The sequence below is a fragment of the Cygnus atratus genome, chromosome 7 (assembly GCF_013377495.2).
Source record: "Cygnus atratus isolate AKBS03 ecotype Queensland, Australia chromosome 7, CAtr_DNAZoo_HiC_assembly, whole genome shotgun sequence".
NCBI lineage: Eukaryota > Metazoa > Chordata > Aves > Anseriformes > Anatidae > Cygnus > Cygnus atratus.
Genome location: NC_066368.1, coordinates 1,139,735 through 1,165,849, shown reverse-complemented (window position 1 = coordinate 1,165,849; position 26,115 = coordinate 1,139,735). Strand labels below are relative to the sequence as shown.

Below are 26,115 nucleotides of genomic sequence, written 5' to 3'. Positions count from 1 at the left end.
AACTCACACACACCAGAGCCTATTTGTTATCCCGTTTCTCTGTTATACAAGCGAATGTAGTGCCACCGGTCCATGCATTCGACCAGCGGAGCAGCAGGGCTGTGCAGGTACGAACAACCTCCACGCTAACGGTGTTCCAGGGCAACTGCAAGGGAAGGCTGCGCTCCTGGCTGGCCTTGTTCTCAAAGGACTCATTGGCAGCCATAATGAATATATACCATACAGAACTGATACTTATTTCTGGAATTTGTTTTTTTCCCGTTTATACAAACTATGTTTTCATCTAAATTCACACGGACAGACCAGCAGAAGTAATGTCCAACTGGTGGCTGGTTTGTGCTGGGTATATTTCAGTAGATCGCCGTGTATCAGTTGAGAAATACAAACGCCAAACCGTACGTGGTTAGCTTGGGAATACCAGAAAGGCTAAGCTGAGCCTTTCTGTATTAGGCTGGTACTGAAGATTGTTCTTGTTATTTAGGAAATTATTAAAAAATAAATATAAAGTGAATTTTAAACTGAACAGGTTATGGAGATAAAAACTGATGGCTTCACTGCTTCGAATAACTTTGTACAGTGAGATCTGATCTCACTGAAATCAAATCCATCAAGAACTCCAAGAGGTCTGCAGTAAAATAATTTAATACAAATAGAGACCAGTAATTGTTTTGAAACTTATAACCTGATTTCAAGTTCCTCTTACTTCTCCAGGTCCAATCATTGAAGCTAATAGAAATTTGGCCATTTAACCAAGCTTCAATTTAAGAACCTTGTTCTTGGCTCATTTTTTCCCCTATTTTAGGGAAGTTACTTATACATTAGAGGGCTTTCAGCAAATGTTAAGGTTTGTTTATACTAAGTGCACGAGCACAGCACACACTAAATCACTTCAAAAAGAACAATAGGACAAATGCTAGCCGTAACATTCTGACATGTGAAAACCAGAGGTAGGAACAGAGACCACGTAAGAAGAAAATACATAGAAAGTTGAAATTATTTTGATATTTTACCAACTATAACATAAATGACAGTATGGAGAAGTGAATGTCATTTCAAAATAAGGAGAGTTTGATCTCAGCATTACAAATACATTAATCAATTTAATAATGTTTTAATCATATACAAGTTCACAGAAACTATTATCTTTTCTTGCTGACTTCTTCATTAGGACACCCAATTGAAAATATAAAGAAATAAGAAAAACAGTCCATTCACTTAGATGGTGGAACGCAGTTCAATAGAGACATTATAAAGCTATTAATGAGAGGTTGGACAACCTGCCAAAGCACCAGCGCTCTTAGCTTTAACGATTGGTAACATAACATGAAAAAACAGAGTACCTGATGTTGTACATCAGACAGATTAAGGTAAAGACGACTCTAGGTTCAGCGCTGACTGACCAAGCATAATCCTGTTCCTGCCAAATTTCAGCACTAATAAAAAGAAGAAAAAGCCATGCCTAGCAGAGCAGTTGTGTTTATCAAATGCTACACACAGCCTTTCCAGAGCCAGCTAAAGGATGTACCCTGTGATACTCCTGGACATTATAAATCCTGATGTGAAAGTATGTTCTTTCAGTAAAGAACGAAAAGAAAGCAAGTGGTGAAAAAGTCAGGTCCAAAACAGAAAGCTCACATTTTCAACAAGACGAGAAAACTCACCAATGATGAAAAATGATTATGTGAAGCTCTCAAGCTACTTGAGCCTGAACTCAATTTGAAGTCATCTTAGGAAAAGATCTACCACAGATTTCTGAAAAGAAGGCTATATCATTTTGAATTCTTTTTGTGAAAAAAATACATGGACTGTATATTTATAAAACCAAACCTTTAATTAATTTAATCACTTTTTAAAATCCCTTTTAATTTAATTTAATCACTTTCAGATAAAAGAAACCTGATACAATATACCCTGATTTCATTATTTACTTCCATCCACTGATTCCTGCTATATATATCTCAAGCTCTTCCAGTGAACAATGACAGCCTACATGAAGGAGGGACACTAAATCCTTCTTGCTTTGCTTGCATCAGTGACTACTATGGGTATGCTGCCTTGAAGAAATGGAACAAGATTAGAGTCAGCATCATCGCTTAACATTTCGGTGTGATGGAAAACTCAGTAAAAGATGACAAACGGTATTTATACTCTCACACAGGAACCTACTGAATCACATCATATCGCTGGACCTCTGGTAAGATTATAAACTGACTTTGAAAGGTAAGAAAGGCAATGGAGCACAAAATCTAATAACTAATTCAAAGCTTTGAGGAAGAATATTACTTGACAGTAATCCTTCCATGAAATCATGAACCAGAGCACTGCCCCAGTCTGATGGCCTATCAAGCTTAGTGCCGATTAATTAAATCATTCAACTAATCTGTCGTGTAATGAATTTCAGTTCATTTTCCAGAACAAAAAAATTTGCCACTATTTACCTGGTGAGTTAAAGCGTTGCCAATCCATTGGCAACACACACAAATCTGATTTGTAATTTTGTAGAGAGCCCTAGCTCTCTACACGTATCGCATGTAAGACTACGAGTTTAACGTTTAACTATCTATGCTATTTGTAAGGACCAGACTTCTTATTTTTGTTTGAATACTAAATGGTTGAAAATATTTCTGGGAACAGAGTAGACTAAATCATCCCTAATTCTGAATGAGGATCATACCAAGTATGAATCGACATGCAATTTTCTGTTAATGTCCATCTTCTTTGTCTGAAAAAATATAAATTCCTGACCCTAACATCCAGACAAAAAATTTTCTAAAAACAGAAAGAAAATATCCTTTTTCAACCTAAGTATTTTTTCTGTTTTCCTATCTGATTCTCTTACCTTCCAGTATCCCCTGCCCAAACATGTCTTTTGGGGTTGATGAGGAGTACCACACTCGTGGGCTGATGTGCCAAGTTTCACCTCTGGATTTAATTAGATTTTCCTTTAAAGAATTGGTACTGACTGTTTCCTGTTGCACTAGCTTTTGGTTTTCCTCACCATTTGATTGTTTACAATAAATGGACAGAAATTTCGATAACTATGACGGAGTGAAATGGAAGACTAGAGAGGTTACAACTTGGGAAAAGTTTCTTATCCCCAGTGTTATACTTGCTCTACTTCCCAAGCAAGTAAAGCCTGTGCTTGTTTGTTGGGCTTAACGGAGTGCAGAGAGGCTTTTTAGGGAGGGACGGTGTCAATCAGAAGGCGGCACAACTTGAGGCACATCAGGACTCTGGAACAACCACCAGGTTCTCCATTCGGGTGACTTCTCCCTGCTGGTGTGAAATGTGTTCCTTGGTAGTTCAGAGACCTTTGGAGGGGCTCTGCGGGGTAGGCTGTGGTTCTCATTTTCCCTGCTTCGTTTACACACTCCAATGGCCTGCACAACGTGACGGCTTTGTGTGCATAAATCCCAGTGGCATTTGAATACCACATGGGTTGAGAGGAGTAGATGAAAACGTTTTTGTCCGTTACAGTAAGACGGAAACATTTCAAGGAATCCTTGAGGGGAATTGGGATATTGGGTCATCATATGATCACACTGGGACATAGAATTAACATTAAAAAGGTAATCAAGGGAAAGAAAGCAGCAGCAATCAGACGTTTCACTCTGCTGTCAGAGAGCATTGCCCCAGCAAAATGGAAGGTCAGCGTATGAGAACCTGGAAGCGCCACCAGTCCCGGCCCTCTGTTTTGTTGGCGAAGGCTCGCCCTACCCACTTTGGTGGCCCTGTTCACAGAGGCTCTGGGGCTGCAGCAGACGGGGGCTGGCACGGAGTGGCGGCATGGCTCCTTGCCCAGCCCTGCTCCGAGGGCTGGAGGCACAGGAGAGGCTGTGGTCCTGCCCGACCGCGAGGGATGGCCTGCCGGGAACCCACTGGTCGAGGAGCGTGACGCCCTTGTACATCTCTACAAGAACGAACACTGTGGAGGCAGAGTAATTGATAAAGGAGTAATTTTTCATTTATGCCTAAATTACAAATGCACTTGGATCTTTCAATGGAGTGATGCACAGATAACCTATAACACCCCATGAATAATTATGCTTGCTAACTTTCTCGTTCCTTTGATTTAAAAATTATAATTAAAACTCAGCAGCAGCAACTAAGCTAAATACATTTGGCAACCATTGTTGCAAACACACGGCTCATCTGTGTTATTTATTTACTCGAGATGACAAGCTAAGAGAAATGGCAACAAATAATTTCTTTCACCTCAGCAGCTAATATATACTAATTATAACCCAACTGTCTCAAATACCAAGCAACCACAAGTCCCAATTATATCAAGGAAGATGAAGACTATTAGCAGCAATGAAAACTACGGTCATAACAAAATTGGTCCATGAATCAAATCTTGGTGGTACATATAGATAGATAATAAAGGATAGGAATGAATTGGAAGACATCAGCAATAGTTTTAAGAGTCTTGTTGTTAATTAATTATAGACCGTGAACCATGACCCTCACTTCTGCCTTTGGCTACCACACCCCCTTGTCAGTAACTAATCGATCTTTCAATATATCCTGTAATAAAAACATATGCTCTTTTTTTCTCCTGAAGAATGAAATTCAGCAGATACGCTTTGGCATTTTAGATACTGAACCAAAGCTCTACACAAAATACAAAAAGACTTTATGTGAATTTCAGGCATCTGACAATTTACATTTAATATTGAAATAACATAATGACATTATATACTGATAAGAACTACACTAACAGAAAACCACTCTCTGCAGCATTTCTCTATAGCATTTCTTCAGTAACGTCCTGCTAGTAATGATAACACAAATACTGATTTATTACTCACTTTTATCTACCTGTCAGCATCAAATTTCAAGTCCAAAAATGCATACTCACAACGTGTTTTTCAATAGTTAACTGGAAGTTTTCCCTCTGGATCAAAGCATGCATTATGGCTCCCGATAGCAGGAACAAAAAAGACAGGTCACTTCAGGAGGCTTGTAATGCCATCTTATTTCTAGTTATAAAATACTGTATTTTAAAGGAATGACAAAAGCCTAATTTTTCCCCCTCTTGGTATTTCTAGACCTCACCGCTAATCAGCTGAAGGAGGTTCTTCTGTGTAACTGTTGTAAAGCACAATATTCAAGGATCCACCAGCACAAACAGCTAATCAAGACAAGCAGGGTTTCAAATGACTGCCATACATACTAGATGTCCTCCCAGTAAAGGCAGATCCTATTGACACAGCTCCTACATGAAAGCCAACATAAAGCATTAGGAAATAGAGAAAGCACTGACACTGTGTGGAACCGCTCCCAGTAACACTGCACAGGGAGTCCACTGGTGAAACGAGATTTTTGAGACAAATGTGGCAGAACAAACTATGGAGCCACTAGTACATTGGTAAGCCCAGACTGACATGCAGGGCTACTGCTGGATTGGTCACCAGTGGGAACACAAAATCTGAACTGGTCAGCTCAGCTATGGATAGCAGAATAAAAAGACACCATGGTATGAAGCATGGGATGGGAGAACTGCCTCCACAAACCTTGTAGACGGGCAGACAGCAAACCTTGGATCCCTGACAAGTCAAGGCCCTTCTTTTAAACTGTATTTTGAACCACTTACTGCATATCAGCATGTTTTTCTTCAGCCAGTGCCACAAATTTCCCCTTCAGGAATCCACAGTGTTTAAAAGGTGACTGGTAGATTTACATCGAGATTGAAGCACCCATGTTTCCATCAAACCTTTTAGCAGTCATTAGAGATTTACTATTGGGATTTTTTTCCCCCTCTACAACCTGGTTGAATAATCATTAACTACGGCATATCTGCTTTTGTGGAATAACTGAATAATGCATTGGTAATGCATTTGCAATGTACCTCTTGGAAATAAGTGTAATAAAACTTAGTGTCTTCTGAGATGTATTTTAAACATCACAGATTCATCCAGTATAAGAAGCCACCTGGTTCTTTATTGCCAGTAATGAGAACGCTCTGTCCCCTAGTTCAGCACTTCAGGAGAGATAAATATTCTGTAACGAACATCAATTTTAATATGATACTTGGCATGAAATCTCTAAAGGAAAACCATTCTAATCATGGTTATCAAATTTTCACTGAACGTACTTAGAGATCAAGACTCTTTCAACAGTTGAGTTTAAATAGAGGCAAATAATCACAGGGCATTAGTTACTTGCTGCGGCCTCCAGCTTGCGCTTGTGCGGCGGATCCTCGATGATTCTGTTTATGTCGCCACGGTGCTTCAAGTCCACCGGCTTCTCCCACACCGATAGCTGCATTGTAGGGTTGAAGAAGAAGACCCGGTCATCTCCAGTCCAGACTACACACCTATTTCAAGTGATAAACTATGCTTAGATAATGTCAAACATACGTATGACCAAGAAATTAACTCTGAGTTGAATTCTTGTCTGTCATTGTTAACTGTGCATGGGTGAGACTCATCTCAGACTGACAACCTGCACGAGGCCCTGCAATCCCATGCAAGTTACCTTGAGTTGAGTAACTCCCTCCACATCAACTACAGGTCACAGAAATGGTCTACACACCTCATAAAAAGCAGGAGGTTAAATACTCTACCACGGCAGGGAAAAAGGAAAAGGAGAGGAAAACACAGTGAATGCTTTGTTCACAGCAAAAGCCGCCACAGGAAAATACATTTTGCATTTTAAGGCTGTAACCGTGAGAGCAGCAAGTCACAGGAACCCCGATCGCTGCTCTGAGCAGCCCGCAAGGCAAGGCTGTGCCGGTGGTGGCAGCAGCCCCAGGGCACCACGAGGCCGCCCGGCAGCCGGAGGCAGGGCCACGGGCACTCGCACAGGGGACGTGCAAGTGGCCGCAGCCAGAGCCCACAGCACCGAGCCCGGGTGATATCCATGGGCTCCGGATCCAGTCTGGGAAACGTGACCAAGTTGCTGCGGTGCGAGCCACTTGTTTGACTTGTTCAGTTAAAGTAACTGTCTCAGCTTGACATCAGCTTTTGCACCAAAGTTCATTTTAAAACAGCTAAAATAATATGAACATAAATAACACACCACCATGACGCAGTCAGTAAAGCTCAGATTTACTCCACCGAATCTACATGTAAATAAACTAGCAGAACAGGGATCTAAAGCCTGCACTTTTTGAATTGTAAAGAAAACTAATAAACAGCACATAATCACTCTGCCTTCCTCAAACACATACACACACGCTTATAATGGGAAAACGTTGGTCTCTGATACATAAAATTCTGGAAAAAACAAATGTTATTAGTAGAGGCCCTAATGCTTAGCTGTTATTAAAAGAAGGGATCAGAAGCGGTTAAAAAAAAAAAAATCTGGTCTGGGTAGAAGACTACAAATATGAAAAACACTCCATCACTGCAAGGTATGATAAGATTATGACCCAAAATTTTCTGTGTACCACTGGTAAGACATCACCACTGACTTTGCCCATACACAAAATAAACGTATATATAAGCTCTGTAAGAAAGAGACTTGGTAAACTTGAAACTAGCATCTTGTTTGGGAACAGCAACGCTGCCCCACGCACATGGGACTGACAAAGCTATTATTTGACAGAGATTATAACCAGTGTTTTTGGAAACAAGTTTTGTCTCTGCTGATATGCTGCTGTGCGCACGGCTCCTCTGCCCACTCACGTGGATGCTGATGGTGTTCATTAATCACTGAATGCCACCAGGTCTTGTGTGCCATCACCTCAGGTTAGAGACTCTGGGCTCCCTTGTGACACCTCTTTACTTTTCTGTGACTAATATCATCTGACGTTTAATTTAAAATTAATGTCCCTTTCCCCATGTAACATGCCACCTGTTCCTCCTTGGTATAATAACAGTTTCAATTATCCACAGGGAACGCATGATATTTTGTTTCAGCCACTGAGCATAAACTGGAGATGCAGATATTGCTGTGCTCATTTTTCCCTATAGAAAACTGGTTTAAGCATGAGTAAGGGAACAAGATGATTATACATATTTTGTTTCATAATGTAGAAACGTTTGGTTAACATTCTTGATTTTTTTCTGCCATTAAAAATATGATCTAGCTACTCCTGATAGGTCCTTTGTCTCCCATTTTTCTTGATTTCTACATTACCTTGATGTCTAGAGATCTGCAGTCATTAGATTGGGTCACTGATCTTTTGGGGCTGAACTAACTCTCCTAGTCTCCTCAATAACTAATTTTCTCAGAGTCTCAGTAACAGGCAACAGTCACGTCAACACTTCCGATGATATCAGGGAAACAACAAAGCGAGAGAAAAGAGGAAGACAGAAAGGACGCGCACACAGGCAGTGCACATGTAAGGCACGAGGGTGGACGAAGCACTGGTGATAAGCTGGGCAGAAGATTCCTTTTCTTTGATTACACTCACACCCATGATGCTGTCACTGGAGATTTCTCCACTTCCGACGCTATCGTCCTTTTCCTATTAGCCATTCGCCCGTGCCATTTCTCCCTTTTCACGGCCACAGGCTCTTGAAATCACCTCCTCCCCGTCCCTACCTCCACTCAGATTCTACAAATGCTCTGAACTCCAGCTTTGCCCTTAGTCCTGCTGCAGACAGCAGATGTACACAGCTCAGACGGAAGGAAGCATGTACAGCAACCTTTGCAGTCCTGCTAACAGCAGTATGAGCTAGGATTCCTTCGCCTTTTTCACATATCGATTCCCACTTCACACAGTCTGTAAATCTGCAATTGTTTCCCCTCCGTTCTCCCCTCTTGTGCACCTCTGGTGATCTGACCACTCTCTAGTGACCTAGAAGCTGGGAGCAGGAGAATGAGAGAATTGCCACGTGTTCACTGCTTGTTTTATCAAATGCACTCAATACCCAGCATTTACAGACGCTGATCTCAATTCTAAAATTAAACTCTTCTGTTGCAAAACTGGTCAGTCTTTACGGTGGCAATATTGCTAACTCATCTATAATAATCCCATCCTACATTTCTGAGTAAGGACTGAAGGATCAAATAGTCATTTCTGTGAATTGTTGCACGAAGTGCTGAATGCCCTGCAAGGCTCAGAGGGGCTGACAGCATGTTAGCAACTGAAAACTCACCTTTTGATTTGTTTTGTGGTACCACCTCCAGCCCCACTCAGATTTCCTGCTCCTGCCCCAGAATGACACCCCAGCATATGCTTGGTGATGTCACATCAACCATGAGTTTGCAGAAGCATGGAGCCAACCTACAGGTGGAGAATAAATTCAGGATTTGCTGAATTTGTGTTTTAACCTACAAAAAAGTAATTTTTTAATTCTGATTGAACACCCTACAGGCGTGCTCCATGTTCCATCATGAGTCACTGAGCAGACGAGACTTTGTCACCTCAGAACACGGGACAACTCTCAGCATCAGGACATTGCCCTGCCCCTCTGGTCCCAAGGATGAGATTTTGATGTCTGGTCTCACACCTGAGCGCTCACTGGGTCACTAAATAGCTCTCTGGAAACTCAGAAATGTAAGGTTTCTCATTAGAGACTCCAGTATCACAAGTTTAGATCTGCAAGTGGTGCCCACACACCACTGAGCAGCCACTGCTACAGAAGATGCAGTGCTGTGACCTGGCTCTGCCTCTTTTCCGTGAGAACTGACTGATGGAACCAGTGAGCCTGTTCATGACACTGCTGGACTCAACCAGCTCCATTGTACTACTTCCTACAGCAGCAGCTGTCAAGAACAGAAATGATTAATATAAATCACATTTACGATGTCAAGATTAAATACGACATAAGACTGTGTTTACAACATTGGCTGGTCTGCAAAATGGCACAGAATAATAACAACAAATATTGGCTGGTCTTTGCTTTAGCCAAAGATCCCACAGACATCAGCCACTCAGTATAAACTTATTATTTCATGGCATATAGGTAAAGGACGTGAAAAATCTTTCTTATCAACCATTCAGGACAGAAAGCGAAACGTGATTTGTATCTATTTAAAACCCACAAGAGCTTCAGTTACCCAGGATGTAGTTAACTGAAGGAGAATGTGGTCAGGAAACCTAGGGCATGAGACACAACCTTTCAGAGATTTTCAGATGTAACCTGAAATCGATGCCAATCTTGCAAGACTAAGAAACTACCACTGCCAATGAAATAACTGGGAGATGAAGGGGGTCTGGCCCTAAAGAGCAAGAACATTTCTCATGGGTCTTGTATTTCGTCTTTGATCTATCCAAGAACTGTACAAACTGGGTCCTCAACACGTGAGAGACCTGGTAAGACCAGGCCCCTAAAGAACAATGCTGAACACAGCACTGCTGCACAGAACACCAGCAATGAAGCACCCACAAAATCAGAAAGAAAAACCACCAGCTGCTTTCCACCAGAAGTGATTTCTGGCTGAGCTGAGGTTCCTAGCGGCAGCACATTCCACTTACCTCACAAATCCCAGGGAGGTGGCCCACACCATGTTTGCAGCTATGTCCTCTCATTTTCGTTAAGTACATGATTAATGAGGAAAAGCTACACTGGAAGCTTGAAAAGGAATGCAGTGCTGCTACTTAACATCCAGGATAGTGTATTTTCCCCACGCAAAGACAACTAATGCATGTTTGGCAAGAGAAACAGCACTGATGAATGACTTTTATTAGCTCTAATTGCATTTGCTTACCATGGTGATCCTGGCACTGGAGTGGATGCCACGGGCTTGTTGCCATTTGAAGAACTGTCATCCTCATTTACTAGCTTAAAAGAATGATCCTTGAAAGAAAGATAGAGATTAGTCAACAAGTAAAACCGATACATAAGACTGTTACTGTCATACAAATCACTCCCTTTAACGTGAAGTGGGTTACACAAATTGCCTTTATTCCACTAACAGCTTTACGAACAACCAACTGCCTTGAGAATAGTCCAGATAAACTGGAAATAATCAAAGTGGTGCCCCACTTTCAGCAATACAAAAGAAAAACCAGCAGGCACTCTTTTGTCCATGCCAATAGCTCGCTTGGGACAGCGGGTATAATTCGGTGTATTGCAACCACGAGGAGAGCTGCCTCGTCAGAAATGACAGCTAACGAGGGGGGCAGGCTGGAGGAGGAGCGCTCCCAGCACCTGGGCAGAGCAGCAACTCATGGAGCAGTGGGGTAATGGCAAGGGCCAGGGCTGCGAGTGGCACTGGTGGGCAAGCAGGCACCTCGAGGGAGCTATCTGAGCAGGAGCGAGAACCAGGGAGCACACAGCACCCCGCAGAGGTCATGTCCTGGCCATGTCACATCATGGCCATCACTTACTGCTTGCTCGTGTGCATTTTTTCTGGTATTATGCAAAGACGTAACTGTGACAAGTGCTGAAACCCCATGGGGGGGGGTCCCGTTGTGGGGACCCAACCCCACTCCTGTCCCCATCAACCTCCTTGCGACAGGGACAGGCCCCTCTGCCTACGGCTGGCCTGTGCAGATGGCGCAGCAACCAAGGGAGGCGGTGTGGCACAGCTGACATGTACGGGCAGCGAGCATTTCAATGGCTTACAGAAACAAACCGTGAGGAGGAGGTGTGGGAGGAAGGCAGCGATCTAGCTCGGTGCAGTATCAAGACGTGAGAAGCATGTACTTAATGCAAATATAATAAAGCATATATACAGAGGTATTTATTTTGAAAGCATTTTGCTACTTGAAGCACCAAGGACGTGTCCCAGTACCAATACAGATGCAAATGTGGGCAACACCTGCAGAGCCTGGTAGGCAGAGAAGTTTTGCTTGCACAGAGCCTACAGAGAACAGTGCGATAGGAACATAAAAAATTTCAAAAAATAACTCATTCCACATCTCCTCCTCAGGACAGAGCTCCTGATACCAAAAGCAGGTGTGCACAGAGGAGAAGTGTGGGTGAAGTGCCCGCTGCGGGGCAGCTCTGGGCACCTTCCCCATTGCTGCTTCCTGAGCCCCAACATTGCAGCCGAGAGCTTTGGGGCCGACACCCTGAAGCTGCACTGACAGAGCTCCACAGAGCACTAAGACAAATTAAACAGATAGCTCTTTAAAATCGACTGTAGGAAACAATCCTCTATCGACAGCAAAGCTCCAGGTCACAGAGCAGTCCTTTATAGTGACTCTGATTTGTGCAGTTCGATATCTTAAAAAGGTTTTTAAAGGAAGAAGGAAATCCATAGCACACCTTATCGCCATCCCTCTCCACGGGCGCGCTTTTCCTGTCGGCGTGCAAAATCAAGGTGGGTGGGCAGGAGGGCCGGCTGGATTCCTTCCCGTTATCTGCGAGGAGAAAGCGTTATTTCAGTTAGGTGCAGCCCATACACTGCCGGCCACACACGGGGCTGCGCCCCCCGCACGGTGCCAGGGCTGCTCTCTGCCAGCAGGCGCTGGCCTTCGTCACCTTCCTAAATATCACGGCTCATTCTAACAGGACTCATCCGTATACCTTTGAGAGAGGCTCTGACTGCACTGAGCTTTTTATTTTTTTTTTTCCTAGGAACATGAATGTGTCGGATGGCACCGAGCAGCTGCCTTCAAGGCCCTAGCAGCATTCTTCAGAAGCTTTGGAAATGGATTTTCCCCTTAGTTTGCTGAATTATCACCTCATTGCCAGACGGAGCGAGGAGACTGATGGCAGCAAAGGCAGCGCGTGAGGTGAGCGAACAGAGGCGAAGTAATAAATCCAAGAGGCTCGAAGGATTCCTTAAACAAGGCTCCTAATTAGACTCTTTACCAGACCAGTTGCACTTCCTATACACTAACCGCACTTGCGCTGCTGATGCTGCGTGAGGGGAGCATTTGTGTGGTCAAGCTGCACAAAAAAAGCTCGGCCGTGCTCAAGAGAAGGGAAATGAAGCGGTGTGGGAGGAGGAGAGGAGGCAGCGGGCAGGGAAATGGGGACACCACGTCCCTCGGCAGGGAAATGGGGACACCACGTCCCCAGGGCATCGCCCATGCCCCTCTGCCTGCAAGCCCCGGCCCTCCGGCAGCAGCAGGGTGCTGGGCCCAGGCAGGGCCTGCAGGCCGTGGCTGTGCTCTGCCTTGCCTTCTGCAGCAGCCATGGCTGAGCTTTTAATTGCTAATTGGAAGCAGTTGTAAGAACAAGCTCCCACCCCCGCCCCCTTTTACACAGCAGTTGGCTCCAAGTGAAGTGCTAAACACTCGGAGTGTTTCCACGGGCTACAGAAAGTCTGTGTCTCGATAACAGGCCGTAATGAACAGCAAGGAAAGGCAAAAAGGCAGCAGGTATCAGACAGACCAAACAATCAGAAAAAAGTGTTTTTTTCCACAAAGGCGAAACCGAGCGGTGACAGTAGCGGCTCCAGCGGGCAGCACGCACGGCCGGGGATGCAGGTGGCCATGTCGTGCGGCCCTGTGCATCGCTCCGAGGATAAAAACCCCCAGAACCATGACTGGGGCCCCACACCATAATATTTAGATTTCTGCCTTAAATCCTACAACATTTTAGGTAACATTAAACAACAAATGGTGACAATGTTTTGATTCACTCAAGATAAAAACCCCAACAGCAATACCCCAACACCCAGCACCACTGTGCATACATCCCTGACGAGTTCCAGCACCGCAGCAGAATTACCTGAGGGGGCTCGAACCCCTCCGAAACTGCTACTACGTCTCCTGCCAACTGTGCCTGTGTCGGGTATGCCACCAGCACCCCGGTGCAGCACTGCACACCTGCCTGCACCCTGAACACACTGCTCGAGGGCTCAGAGCACGCCGCGCTGCAGAGACAGGGCAGCACGGCCCACGCTGAGCACCGCGATGGACTCTTCTCGTCCCCAGCAGCTGCAGAGCACTTTTTGTCTGCAAGATGGACTAAAACTTGGGTAGAGGAGCTTGAAGGAACTATTGGCAAGTGCTGCTGCTCCAGGAGTGCGTATTACGGAGTCGATTCACGTGTGAAATAGCATTTGAATAATTTGAAAATTACTTAGCAGAATAGACATACCTGCAACAGGAACTACATCAAGGAAAAAGCTGGAGCCCACAAAGTGTTTGATTCTCTTTCTCCACTGAATATATCAAAATAATAAAAATTTAAGTATAAGTCATTTTTCTCAGAGGACAACTTACTCAATTTTTATGGGTAATGAAGAAGAAGATTTACAAATCATATCAATTAATTTCCACATTAAAGGAGCAAGGAGAAGGGAGCAGCTAATATATATCAAAAGGATCTCTAAATCTCTCTCTCTTCATTGGACATCTGCTAGCAGGGAATCACAGCATTACTGGAGAAGTTCAGCTTTGAACGCAGTCAAATTACTTCCAACTTCATTTTGCCTGCAGGTGGTCACACCCATGCTTTCTCCTCCTGAACCTCCAAAAGGGTCAGAGCAGACAGCCAGAGAGCCGCAAAGGCTGGAGACAGCAGAGGACCTCTCTGGATCCTGCAGGGAATTTCTCAGTGATGACAAGCACAGCGATGCCACACATATGGCTTGGTATTTTCATACCAGGGACACCAGCACAAGTAGGAAGAAACTGACCCCAGGGCGCTCATCTTCAGCCAAGATTAAAACCAGGGTCCTGCTGACAAATATGAAGGCACATTTCATTCCTCAATCTGATGTAAACTACTAAGTTAAAAAAAAAAAAAAAAAAAAAAAAAAACCTACAAAGGTAATGCACTCTTGTTCACATCGGTAAGTGGTGGCATAAGCCATGATGAAACTCTCCGCAGAAGAGCTGTGCGAGGAAAAAAATATAGCAAAAAGGACACTTGAGAACCAAGGATGTTTCTCTCATTCACCACATTGTGAAGTTTGGAGGCGCAATTACAGAGCCTGGCTGAAATTTCACTCTGCTAATACATTCTCACACTCTACAACATGGCAGAGGAAAGACGTGCAGTTTCTTCACCTTCACAAAGGTACTTCACTACCTTACCCCATAGTTTTCCATCTCTGATTCTGGCACTGCTGCTACCCCAGGGATGTTCTTGGTTTCTGCTGCCGCTTGGCGCTGGGAGCACAGCTCTCGGCACGCCCCGGTGTGAAAGCAGAGCACGTGTCACTTACAGACATCCACATCTCCAACAAAGGTTTTAAATCAAAATAGCGTTAGCATGCCTTCTGGAAACGTGCTTGTGGAGGACGAAAGGAACCTTGAGACATCTCCCTTTGTAGCTCCTTTACAAGTCAGTGACTGTGCAGCGGCGTGGAAGGAGGTGGAACAGCCCCGGTTCGGAGGCTGTTTGCAGGCTCTGGGCTCCCAGCACGCTGGAAGGTAGCACTGCTGAACGGTGCTGTGCCTCAGCGCATCCAGCTCATGATTCTTCCGTTCTTGCCAAGACGTAATCCCAGAAGAAAGAGCTCTGGAAGGCTAATTACCTCCTGGTGAAACACTCATACACAAATTGCTGCTCAGACAAGGCAAACCCCTGATTCTGTCACGCAAAGAAGGAGCAGCTGAACATGGAGCAACACACTTGGACAATGCTTAACAGATCTTGGGTTTATTTTTGTTTTAGTAGGGCAATCATACCAACTCCACTTCCAGCTCTACTTCTTTCTCTTCTTACCTATTTCTCTAATCCTAGAAGAAGAAGAAGAAAAAAAAAAAAGCTAGTTTGATTCTTTGGTAGTCTTCATCACCATGCTGATTTAAGAAGTAGCCAAGAACTCTCATCCATCCACATGCATACGTATGCATGCATGAGGAACACGTTTACCTCGCTGGCTTCATTTTTTAACTGATCATTACATGCATTAATAAAAATAGATAAATGTCAACTGGTAGATTTAAACAAACTGTTGCACATGTGAAATTCAGGGGAAGTTTTGCACTCCTGACACCGAAGAGTGAAACAGGAGAGAGAACCTCAAACACTCCCACAGCTCAGGTAGTTCCGGTTTGATGCAAAGGAAGGCACGATGTACAGCACAACTGCTGTTGCCACTGCTGCTCTTACCCTGCTCTTCAGCAGCTGAAGGTTGTCTTGAGGTACGAAGCACAAAGGCAGCCGCGCTGACCAAGCCTGGAGACTCGCACACAGCTGCGCTCACTCCTGTTTGAACCTTACGCAGTTCCACTTGGAGACTCTATGTGCTGGCAACGCCCGAAGCAACTTCTCAGTTTTTCTCCCTTGAAAAGCTCTCTCACATCATCTGAGCAGGGATTTGAAGCCTCACAGAGGGACTTGGGTGCTGCATCTTCTGCTAGAAATAGCGTATCGCCAGCGCTGCACACCTACGTGAGCTTCTGCAGCAGACAGCTCACTAAGCATTCACACGTGACACAGGCTTCCACAAAATGTTGGACAGTCAGTACATATGCAATAAAATGGAAATAAAAAAACAAAAGAATTGGGCTAAACTGCTGAAAGTCGCTGGGCAGGTCAGGGGTCAATTATTTTTATATCCACAGTGATCACTGAGATGGATTTTCCCAAGACACCAAAGCCTGTGTTTCCTCCATCTAGCTTAAAAATCCTGAACTGGCTGAACTCCCTGGGTTCAGGTGGGGCTGTGTGAACGAGGGAACCCGAGCGTGAGACAAGAGACGCAGCAGAGCCGGAATGGGTGAGGCCAGAGGCGAGGCACAGGGAGGCCAGGTCGGACTGACCGACCGCTCTGCTTGTGCAGGAGAACATGAAACAGACCACGGGCAGGGCTTCCCAGATCACTGAAGACTTCTTCTAGGACTTGTTAGATCATTACGGATCTCTTCTTGCCGGCACATGCCAGAAAGAACAGTGGGCAAGGTACGTCATTGACCTCTATTGGCCACTGGTGCACGTCTTTCCTCAGGTTTACTCTTTTCTCGTTAATCAAACCTTTTTTCTTCCCCTCTTTAACTTAAGTGCATAAAATATACTGCAGGCAGACAATTAAGGCACCATGACGTATCTCCAGCATAATCACACAGCATTTTTTGCCCCTAAACTTAGCAGCATAATTACCAGCAGCGCGTTCCCGCAGCCGCTGCAGCACTGCTGAAGGATGCGCTGGAGGCTGGAGGCTAAGGATACCTGATTAAAGAGATTTCTCTGAGCCTCCACAGCAGGTAGAGAGACATGAATAATTCACAGTATGAAAAGCAGAGGTGAAGTAGCAAAATTATCTTACATATATTACAGAGGATGTAGGCGTATGATTATAAACATGTTGTTAAACGCAGAATTAGAGAGGATGAGGAAGAGGACTGATTTACTCCACGAGAGGCTTTGGACAACAGAGTTTAAAACTGTTTTGCAAAGGTTTTTAGAGGCCAGACTTCTGTTACTTTCAAATGTAGGTTTAAAAATTTGACACTAAATGTTGCAGAGAAATGGATTTATTTCAAGTGCATACATCTAAGCACTCTGCTTTTTGCTATCCCACCAATATTGCTGTATGTCAGTCCTGTCTCTCCCCACAGCTTTTTTTTTCTTTCGTTTTTTGAGATTAGCCTAAAACCCACATCGGGCGGACGCCCAGTTCCTCCCCTGTTGCTCGCTGCCCAGACACGGGCTGGTTTCATTGCTGGCTCCGTCACCCAGTCCGTGCCCTGCTCCCGTACGTCTGGGTCCGGCTTCCACCCACCAGCACCGCTCAGAGCAGCGGGCACCTCCTGGCATCATCTGCTCCTGCTCCTTCCTGCACAGCTTATTTCACCCCTTAATTGGTGTCTATATTCTGCTTTGACCCTTTTCTCTGATATTTGCCAAGCGCTGTGTTTCCCACCTTAGAACACCTCTGCTTGAGCAGCTTTTTCCCTCCACAGCAACCTCTTCCCACTCACTCCCTTATTTTCCTGAAGGCTTGTAACAAAAACGGTAGCAAAACGAGGATAAATTCTTTGCCTGCTGTACCACAGCACGGGCTCTGTGCCTGGTGCGGAGGTTGAAGACAAGCAGCCAACACTCTCTGACAGATCTTTCCCCAGACAGGGCGCAGGGTGCAGAGCACCCCCCGTCCCGCAGCAGCTGAGATTCACTCCCTGCGGAGCAAAGCCAGCTCCACCAGGACCGGGCACAGCACTCGGGGCTCGTGCCTCGGCCTTCCCTCAGCACCAGGCAGCCCTTACCTAACCCAGAACCACTGAATATATGCTTGTCTGCAGTCTTAGTCTGCCTGGGTTTACCTTCTTCTCTCGGCTGCAGCCTCTGTGCTGTTTCTCAGCCCCTCTCCCAGCTCTTTGCACCCCTGCGAGGCTGTCCAGGCAAGCTGCAGTCAGTCAAACATCTCTGCCAGTTCCTGGCGCCGCTCCTTCCTCTGCTCTTTACGTGCAATTCCTATTAAACTTAAATCGAGTTCAAGATCTTGGCCCTGATCTGAAGCACTCGATGGTCTGAGCACTGAAGATCCGTGAGGTTACGCGGAGCTTTGTGCGGGTGGCAGTGAACAGCTCCACTCCTCTTGTAAGGAGCATCATGTACGAGGTGTTTTTCCCTTAACTGTAAGGGGAAAAAAAATCATTTGTACCCGTCGTTGGATATTTCCAACTTCCAACACAAAAATAAATGCTTACTAGAAGCCAAGACCGCTGCAAAGTTTACTACTTGTGCTCCAGAAATACAAAAAAAATAGATTAATTTTGTCTTCAGGAAGGAAGGTTTTTTGCATGCTATCATAAGCAAAACACAACTCTGCCAGGTCTCACTGAACGCACAGCTTTCCCTTAAGAAACAAAGTCAAAGAAAGGCTTACCCGTACTGCAAAACGAAAGCCTGGCTGCAATGTCCTGTAAAAGACACGTGTTGGCTGACTGCTGCACCACGGCACTGGCAGCAAGACATGGGGTAGGGGCTGCCGCCCGGAGATAAAGTGCTCCCCGTCCCAGCTGGAAGATGCACGGCTCGGAGAGTCGGCACTCCACTTGTCTGCCCCCGTCCTCTCCTGGAAGCTACTAGCCCTAGTTTTCAGTGCTCCTGAGACAGAAATTGAATTCACACTTTCTTAAAGCTTCATAGCTTCAAATCTGTGCAGCAACGACCCGAAATGCAGTACTACTTCAGGCAGGGCTTGGTATCTCCTGAACCCACCAACCCCATTCACGCTCCCCTCGCCTGCAGAACTGCTGTGAACCCACTGGCCTGTCCCTGTCCCCATCCTCCCCACACCATGGCCGGGCACTGCTGCCCCTTGGCAGCACTGGGGTTTACACACCCACCTTAGGGCATTTACACACCCACCAGGAGCAAAGCAGACCGACATGAGCAAGTGGAGGTGGTCTCACTCCCCCCTCGGAGCGGGCGGAAGCGCCGGGCCAGGCGCCGCATCTCGGCTCAGCATTACCAGCTGGGGGCTGGGGCCTTCCTAAACCACCTCTCGCCCGTGCTGCCGGGTCACATCACCCTGGCACACCTGAGTTTGCCACGAATGTCCCCGAGGGTCTCAGCAGTCAGGTCCTGCTCTGCTGCTCGCCCCCCAGAGGAGCGCTGAGTATCAGCATGCTCTCCTCACTTTCCAGGTTCAAACCACGGTGTGCTGCCGGTGCTGTACACTCCTGGCTATCTCTGGAGAGACGTGAAGATGCACAGGCAGACGTGAAGATGCACAGGCAGAGTGACCTTCCAGCCCGGCAGGCTGCTGCCCCTACCCACACGTGCCCTCTCCCCACCAGCGGCCAGACCCCGTCTCCCCGGCCAGCTCCGTGAGCGGGGCAGCTCCCGGGGGTTTGTCCAATTCTCGCTGTTTCGTAACAGCTTTCTGAAGTGCACGCTTCCTTTTCTGTAGCACTTTGAGACTGATGTGTGAAAACACCTTTATTACTGTTATTTGCCCCTAATTATGATTCTTTCTTTGATTGCCCTTCCAATGGAAATAATGATAGCTTGTAGAAACCTATAGAAAAGTGTGATCTCCCGAAAAACATTAAAGAAAAATCCATACTAAACTTGAGTGAAATTGCCATTTTTCTTTTAAATGCAGTCAGCAGCAAATCAAAGATGACAAACGGAGGAAGACGAATGTGTTTTCTATTTTCAAGGTAAAGCCAGAAACAAAAATAGAGTGTTCATCTTATTTACATTACTTGTATACATGTAGAAACGTAACGATTGCTCTTCCAAAACGACGACCTTTCAACGCTACGGCCCTTTGATTTACACAGCCTATTGACCAAACGTCACACAGGCCTAGCCATCAAAAGCCATCTAGACATCGAAGGCTTTATACAGTTTAATCCTCGTTCAGCACAATGGGTGGAATCGGGAGGGTTTGTGTTCGCCAGTCTGACAACAAGACGATTATGAAATTCCTTTGACATGAAATACATTGCAAATGATGACTGCAGTTTTCCACAAGCAACAAACTGCAGAGCAGCAGGAGTCTTACACAGAACTTTGTCTTTCTGCCCACGCATTCTTTAACCAGTTTTAGCATTTCCTCCGTCTCTCTTGCTCCTGCCAAGAAAGCAAGTCAATAGCATCCACAGTGACCTGCAGAGGAACACACGGGTCTTAAACGGAGTAACTGCACTGAGGGTAAAAGAAGTAGGCGCTTAGCGAAAGCCAACTAAGCCAGACAAGAAACTTTAAATCAAAGTATATCACAGGAAAGGTGTATGAACTTGCTTTCAGTCTTATATCTGTCATGCAATTTTCAAAAATTCCCAACCAAAAGTGGAATGCTCAGTAAAATAAACTCAATTAGAAGGTCTAATGCGAGACAGGTATAACGGCGGACAGACCTGCTTCAAAGAGAGCCTACAGCTCCAGTTAGGGATTTGCCTAGCACAGGTGACCCTGTAACTTTTATCTTAGCTGTGGATAGAGCCCGTGAGCGTGATGCACCCACAAGGCAAAGGGCTTAGCGGGACGAGCGATGGCTTTTATACAAAACCCTGCACGCAGTTACAAGTACAGCCACTTCTAACACGCGGCTTTTCAACCCCTCCACAACTTGTTAACGTTGCCTAGGTGTGACGGACGAGAAGAATTACACCAGAACTGGTATCTAGCAATTCTTGACAAAGCCCAGCATTTGCCACGAAACACAGCTTGCAGCGTGCTCACCACCCCGAGATACGCCCAGGCACGGAGGGCTGCGGCCACCCCCAGTGGGCAGAGGACAGCACATCTTCACTCCAAACGTAGTATTTCACCTCCACCACCAGAGCTCCTGTCTTCACAACGACAGGATTGTAAGGACTTCTTGTTAGTAGGAAAGATGTTCTCAATTTTTTATCAAAATCTGATCTCGTTTTGGTCATGATCTGCAAGGTGTACACGTGAATCTGAACAACGCCACGAGACTTCTTCCAGCTTTTGGGAGAAAGCTCTGTCTCCCTTTCACAACAACACACACATTTACATGAATATGAATAAAACTGTTTTATCACACAGCACAGCACAAAGCATCCTCTGAGACTGCAGCCAACGAGGCTTCATGGAGCAACTACCCAAAAGATAACCACGTTATCGCTGCAATGCTTGTGAATACCATTGGCATGGGAAATGAAAAGCCCAAGGACATTTCACAAACTTGCCTTTTGTGTCATCAAATGCAAAGCTACTGCCAGTTGCCAGACCGAGCAAACGGGATCTGAAACACTCTGAAAATACTTGTAATTAGCTAAAGCAAATGCCATAAAATTTGAGCTGATTTTTTAAGGGTCCCCCATTACTGTGCAGTACGGAAAACACAGTTTGGTTGGAAGTACACAGATCCGCAACATATGCTCCAGTAATATAATCAGTCCACAGAAATATAAACACACCTGTTAATGCCTGATCCATCAAGTTGGTTGTCATGAACGTCACAGCTGGTGCAGACACAGCAGTTACCCTGGCGACTTGCGTTGGCATCAAAGGACTCACACGAGCATCCACTCTGGAGGCAGAACCTGCATTCAAACCATAATGAAATCATTTTTTCTTTCCAGTAGACAAAAATGCCTTCAGAAAAATCTCTTCTTTCAGCCGTATTTCACATAATGCTTGTTCAACCTCCTGTGAAACATTTCTCTCTACACTCACTTCGATGGTTAAAGCAATAGGGGCTGAGTTTATTCGAATTACTGGTGTAGTCTGAACATGAGGCCCATTGATTTTTGGCAAATAAGTACAGGTGGATATTTTAAATTAATATGAATGCGTTCCTCAAAACAAGAATTTCCAAGAACACGTTAGTGTGTTCAGAACAGACGTACAGCACGATCAGTTTTCTTATTTAAGACTAAATAACACACCTCCGATTTCTACTCATTACTCATCGCAAACCATTTGTGTCCCATTCTACTCATGGGAAATATTTTGCCAATAATACACAACAGCAGCTTTATCCACGTGAATCACAGCCTGCTCACAGACAATCCACAAAACAGAAAACCACTGCATTGCCCACATGCGTTATTCATGATAACGTAGCGATCCAGATCTGCTGCTAAAATCATGGTAATTAAACTAGGATACTTAGCCCTTGAGAACTTGTGGCTATTGCCAAATTCGAGGTCAAACCTTAAGCACTGTTTTCCTATTAACCGTATGTTTGGACACTACACATTTTTTCAGAAACTGAAGGAGATCACATCATCTCACTTCCCATCCGTAGTCCCCACACCCTGTTTACAAGCTGCCATTTCAAGACCGAGCTGGCAGTCGGGACACATCCCTAGTTTGAGATGGACTGAGAATAAAATCTTATTTCCCAAGCACGTCTCAAGCTGCAGAACGCGTAGTGTTCAACTCAGTGTCCACTGTAAATGTTTCCACTGATTTGTTTCTCGGTTCCCAGGTGTCAAGGCAGCTTATTAAGCACAGCTCTCAGTAACGCGGGGAACACTGATCGCTTCCTCGAGCACGACTAAAACGCCTGAGCACGTTATATTATCACAATGGTTACTTTGATGTCCTTTTTCTTTCTCAGAACTACCGTCGTGGGTGTCACCTCGTCTAGTGCCGATGCAGAAGGATAGTTCCTCCTGGTTTTGACACGCAGATCGCAGACACAGCACGCTGCTGCCCACGGACCTGCCACCCACGCTGCCTTCACCCAGCCTTTGCGGTAGCGCAAAGGGGTCTTTGCTGAACGCTGGGGAAGTTCTGCTAGAACCGCTATTTTAAAGGGTTTCCCGTTGGTGCAAACCACGTTCAAACAGCTGCTTTTACCCAGCTGTACGTCTTGCGTGCTGGAAGCAAGCAGTCCAGCATTGCTATGGAAGCAATCCACCACTGCATTGTCCTGCAGGACGGAGTGCAGGGCGACACGGGCTACCCGGGAGCCTGGCAAGGTCAACTGCACGCAGCTGGAGGAAAGGCTCCAGAAAAGGGAGCGTTCTATTATTTCTCTTTATCTTTAGCCATTAAATCCGTATAGGAGAAATTCCCGCAAGACACGATCACTAGCGTGAGAAACAAACTAGCCTGTGCTACAATAAATTTAATCCCCACTTACTTTGAAGGAAGAATGACAAATAAAGTACTCACAGGAGAGGAACAGGACGGTGGGATGTTTGTTGTGCTATCTACACTACTTTAACTCGGCCATCTCTAACGAGACAGCAAACCATTCTCCACCTGGAGCTGACATTCGGACCTCAGGCAGTGATGGTTTCTTTCTTCATGCTCTTCTGTCAGAGCCCCTGGCAAACCCATTAACTTCGATGGGCTCTCCGGAAACGCACAGAAACCATCAATTCTCATTCCAACATCCAGCTCTAAGGTGCCTCTAATTGTACGGAGCAATCCACGCACTGGGAGACCCCTCCTGTGTGATGAGGGTGCCCGGTGGGACGCGCACACCAACAGACTGAAATTCTGCCTTCCACGTACTTGGAGACCATTCCTTGAGCTCGAACCCCCAAGCGCGGCTTAGATGTACAGCACTCCACGACTGATTCCACCAGTGGTGCTTTACAGAGCAAGGGTTATTTGGTGTGCTTTTGCTGTTCAAATTAACGTAAGGACCACAAGAGGACACTTTGATCCTACCACTTCCAGGATCACTGGAGACAGATCTAAACGGCATTTCATGGTCCAGTCTCTCCTGGTTTTGGCGAGCTCTGCGCATACGAGCATCTTGCTCTTTACAACCTGCTGTTTGTAAGATTCGTATTTATGGTTTGGAGGCCCACGTCGCGGCGGGTGCTGCAGGCGGCAGGGGAGAGCAGCGCACACCGGCCCCACACACGCTGCAGGGCACACGCACGGGGGCCCGGCACGTCGCTGGCCTGGCCTGGAGGAGGTACAGAGGGAGCAGGCTCAGGCGCAGGAAGGTTCCCACCAGTTCTGAGGCTTACAGGGACACCCGGCAGAGGTAAGCGTAGCTTCAGGCACGCAAATCAGTGTCAGGCCACAAACACGATTATCTACACGTAAAATTGGAGTAACTTCGTAACGTGCTTAATTATCTCCCGCGTATCGCTGTAGATGAGCTCGGCTCTTTTTTCTTTTTCCCCCATCAAAACATATGTTGCATGTTGAAACGTGATTTTGCGTTACACAATTTGAACTGCCTCTTTATGGTGATTTATTATCACATCGAGCAAAAATAAAATTATCAGTGCATCTTTCAACATGATAGAAGCAATTAGCTCAAAGCTCCCATCCATATTTGACTCAAGCATATATATACATGTATATTTTTTCATACTGCAGATCAGGTTCAACGGCTTAGTTTAATTTTATCTTACGCTCACCAAATAAGCTGGAATGATTTAAGGCAATCATAACATTTAAGGAATAAATATTTATGCTTTCTAGTTCTTCGTGCTCATAAAAAAAAACAGTCTTTGCAATAGATGAATTTAGAATACAAATAAACTCTGTGGATTTAGTTGAATGTCATAATGCAATACAAGCTTTCAGTATGAACTCAATATAACCTGGGCTGCAATAACACCGAAACATGAACCATAAGGAACCTAGCACCCACACACACACACCCCCGTACTCTGTGATTAAGTTTAAGGGAAATGTTACTACAAAACCTTTCTGAGAGGGAGGAGTAAAAAAGTGATCTTTTCTACCACGTCTCTGAATGCTGCCAAGCCCAGCAGGAGCACCGTCTAGCGAGTGGTGCATTTTGGACCAGATGATCTTGGAGGTCTTTTCCAACCTTATTGATCCTACAACGACTCAATGATTTTGAGAACATCTGTCCATTTTTAAGATTATTCAGCGCAGATGCATTCTACTGTCATTTAGAAATATAAGAAGCCTACGTCTCCGTGTAACCGTGACAATGACGTTGCGAGGCCAGAGGAGGACAAAGCCAGACAGCCATAGCCCACTGGGCACGGCCCCAGGGCCAGCTGAGCCCCCGGGGAGCCGCTCACCTCCTCTCCGCGCCGCGAGGCACAGCACGGCACGGCACAGCACGAGGGATTTGCCTCGCTGGGCGCCACGAAGGCAGCGCCGCCGGCTGAGCGCGGCTGGCAAGAACAAGGTTTGCTCGGCGATGGAGCTTTCCTGCCCGTGTAACTGCTCTCAGGCGTGGGAAGACTGGAATTTTGCCTCCTTTCCTATAGTACTCTAATTTATTCTAGCACCTTGTTTTGTTCTTGGAACTCGGCTGTTTTGATTCCTCTGCTTTGTCAGGAATGTATTCTTGCTGTCTGTATGCATATTCATTGTACTCTGCTGCGTACAGATAGGATCACCCTTGGTTTTTTTTTTTTTTTAAGATGGCAAAATATGTCAGTGGTATAAAGCCCCAGAATATGATTTTCAAAACTGTACCCACGGCTGAAGAGCAGAAAACCCATTAACGGTATAATTTTGTTGACTTTCAAGTCACTGATGCAACGCTGAAAATCCCACAGTCAATAATAAGCCCAGCAGGTACTCCCAGATATGCTTATTTCTAAGTCAAATATGAGCCGCGATGGTTCTTTTTTTACATCCAAATTGAAATGTAATGAGGGAATCTATTAACAAAGAGTATTAAATATTCAGCGGTCTGGCTCTGCTCAGGAAAGGCTTTACCTTAAAACTTGCAGAGGGACCCGCAGAGCAATGCTGACGTCTCACAGGCTTTGCCCTTTTGATACCATTTGGAAATTTTCCTCTTTTGGAAAAAAACAAACAAAACCCAACCAACCAAAACAAGAACAGCCCAAACCAGGACACAACCTGTAAATACAAAATAAAACGCTAATATTGAACCTAAAATGCTGGAAGAGCTTTCCTCGCAGCGGCAGACTTGGCTGCTGTTTCTCTCTGCAGTAAGTACGTACAGAAAGCAAGTCCTTTGGGAGCAGAGAGCATCACTTTTAAACTTGCCATCGATACCTTATTTGTT

The 26,115-nt window shown here is 45.4% G+C and overlaps 1 protein-coding gene across 4 annotated transcripts in view; it reads right to left on the bottom strand.

Annotated features, from left to right (window-relative positions):
* TCERG1L (transcription elongation regulator 1 like) overlaps nt 1-26,115 on the bottom strand; it is an 85,597-nt gene that overhangs the window by 15,799 nt on the left and 43,683 nt on the right. For 3 of the 4 annotated variants that reach the window (XM_050712024.1, XM_035547863.2, XM_035547864.2), the window contains 4 exons: nt 21,593-21,718; nt 12,111-12,205; nt 10,606-10,694; nt 6,165-6,319 (listed from right to left, as the gene is read on the bottom strand). In XM_050712024.1, coding sequence (XP_050567981.1) covers nt 6,165-6,319; nt 10,606-10,694; nt 12,111-12,205; nt 21,593-21,718 — 465 coding nt within the window. The remainder of the gene's footprint in view (nt 1-6,164; nt 6,320-10,605; nt 10,695-12,110; nt 12,206-21,592; nt 21,719-26,115) is intronic. The other variant, XM_035547865.2, reaches the window with a different exon arrangement.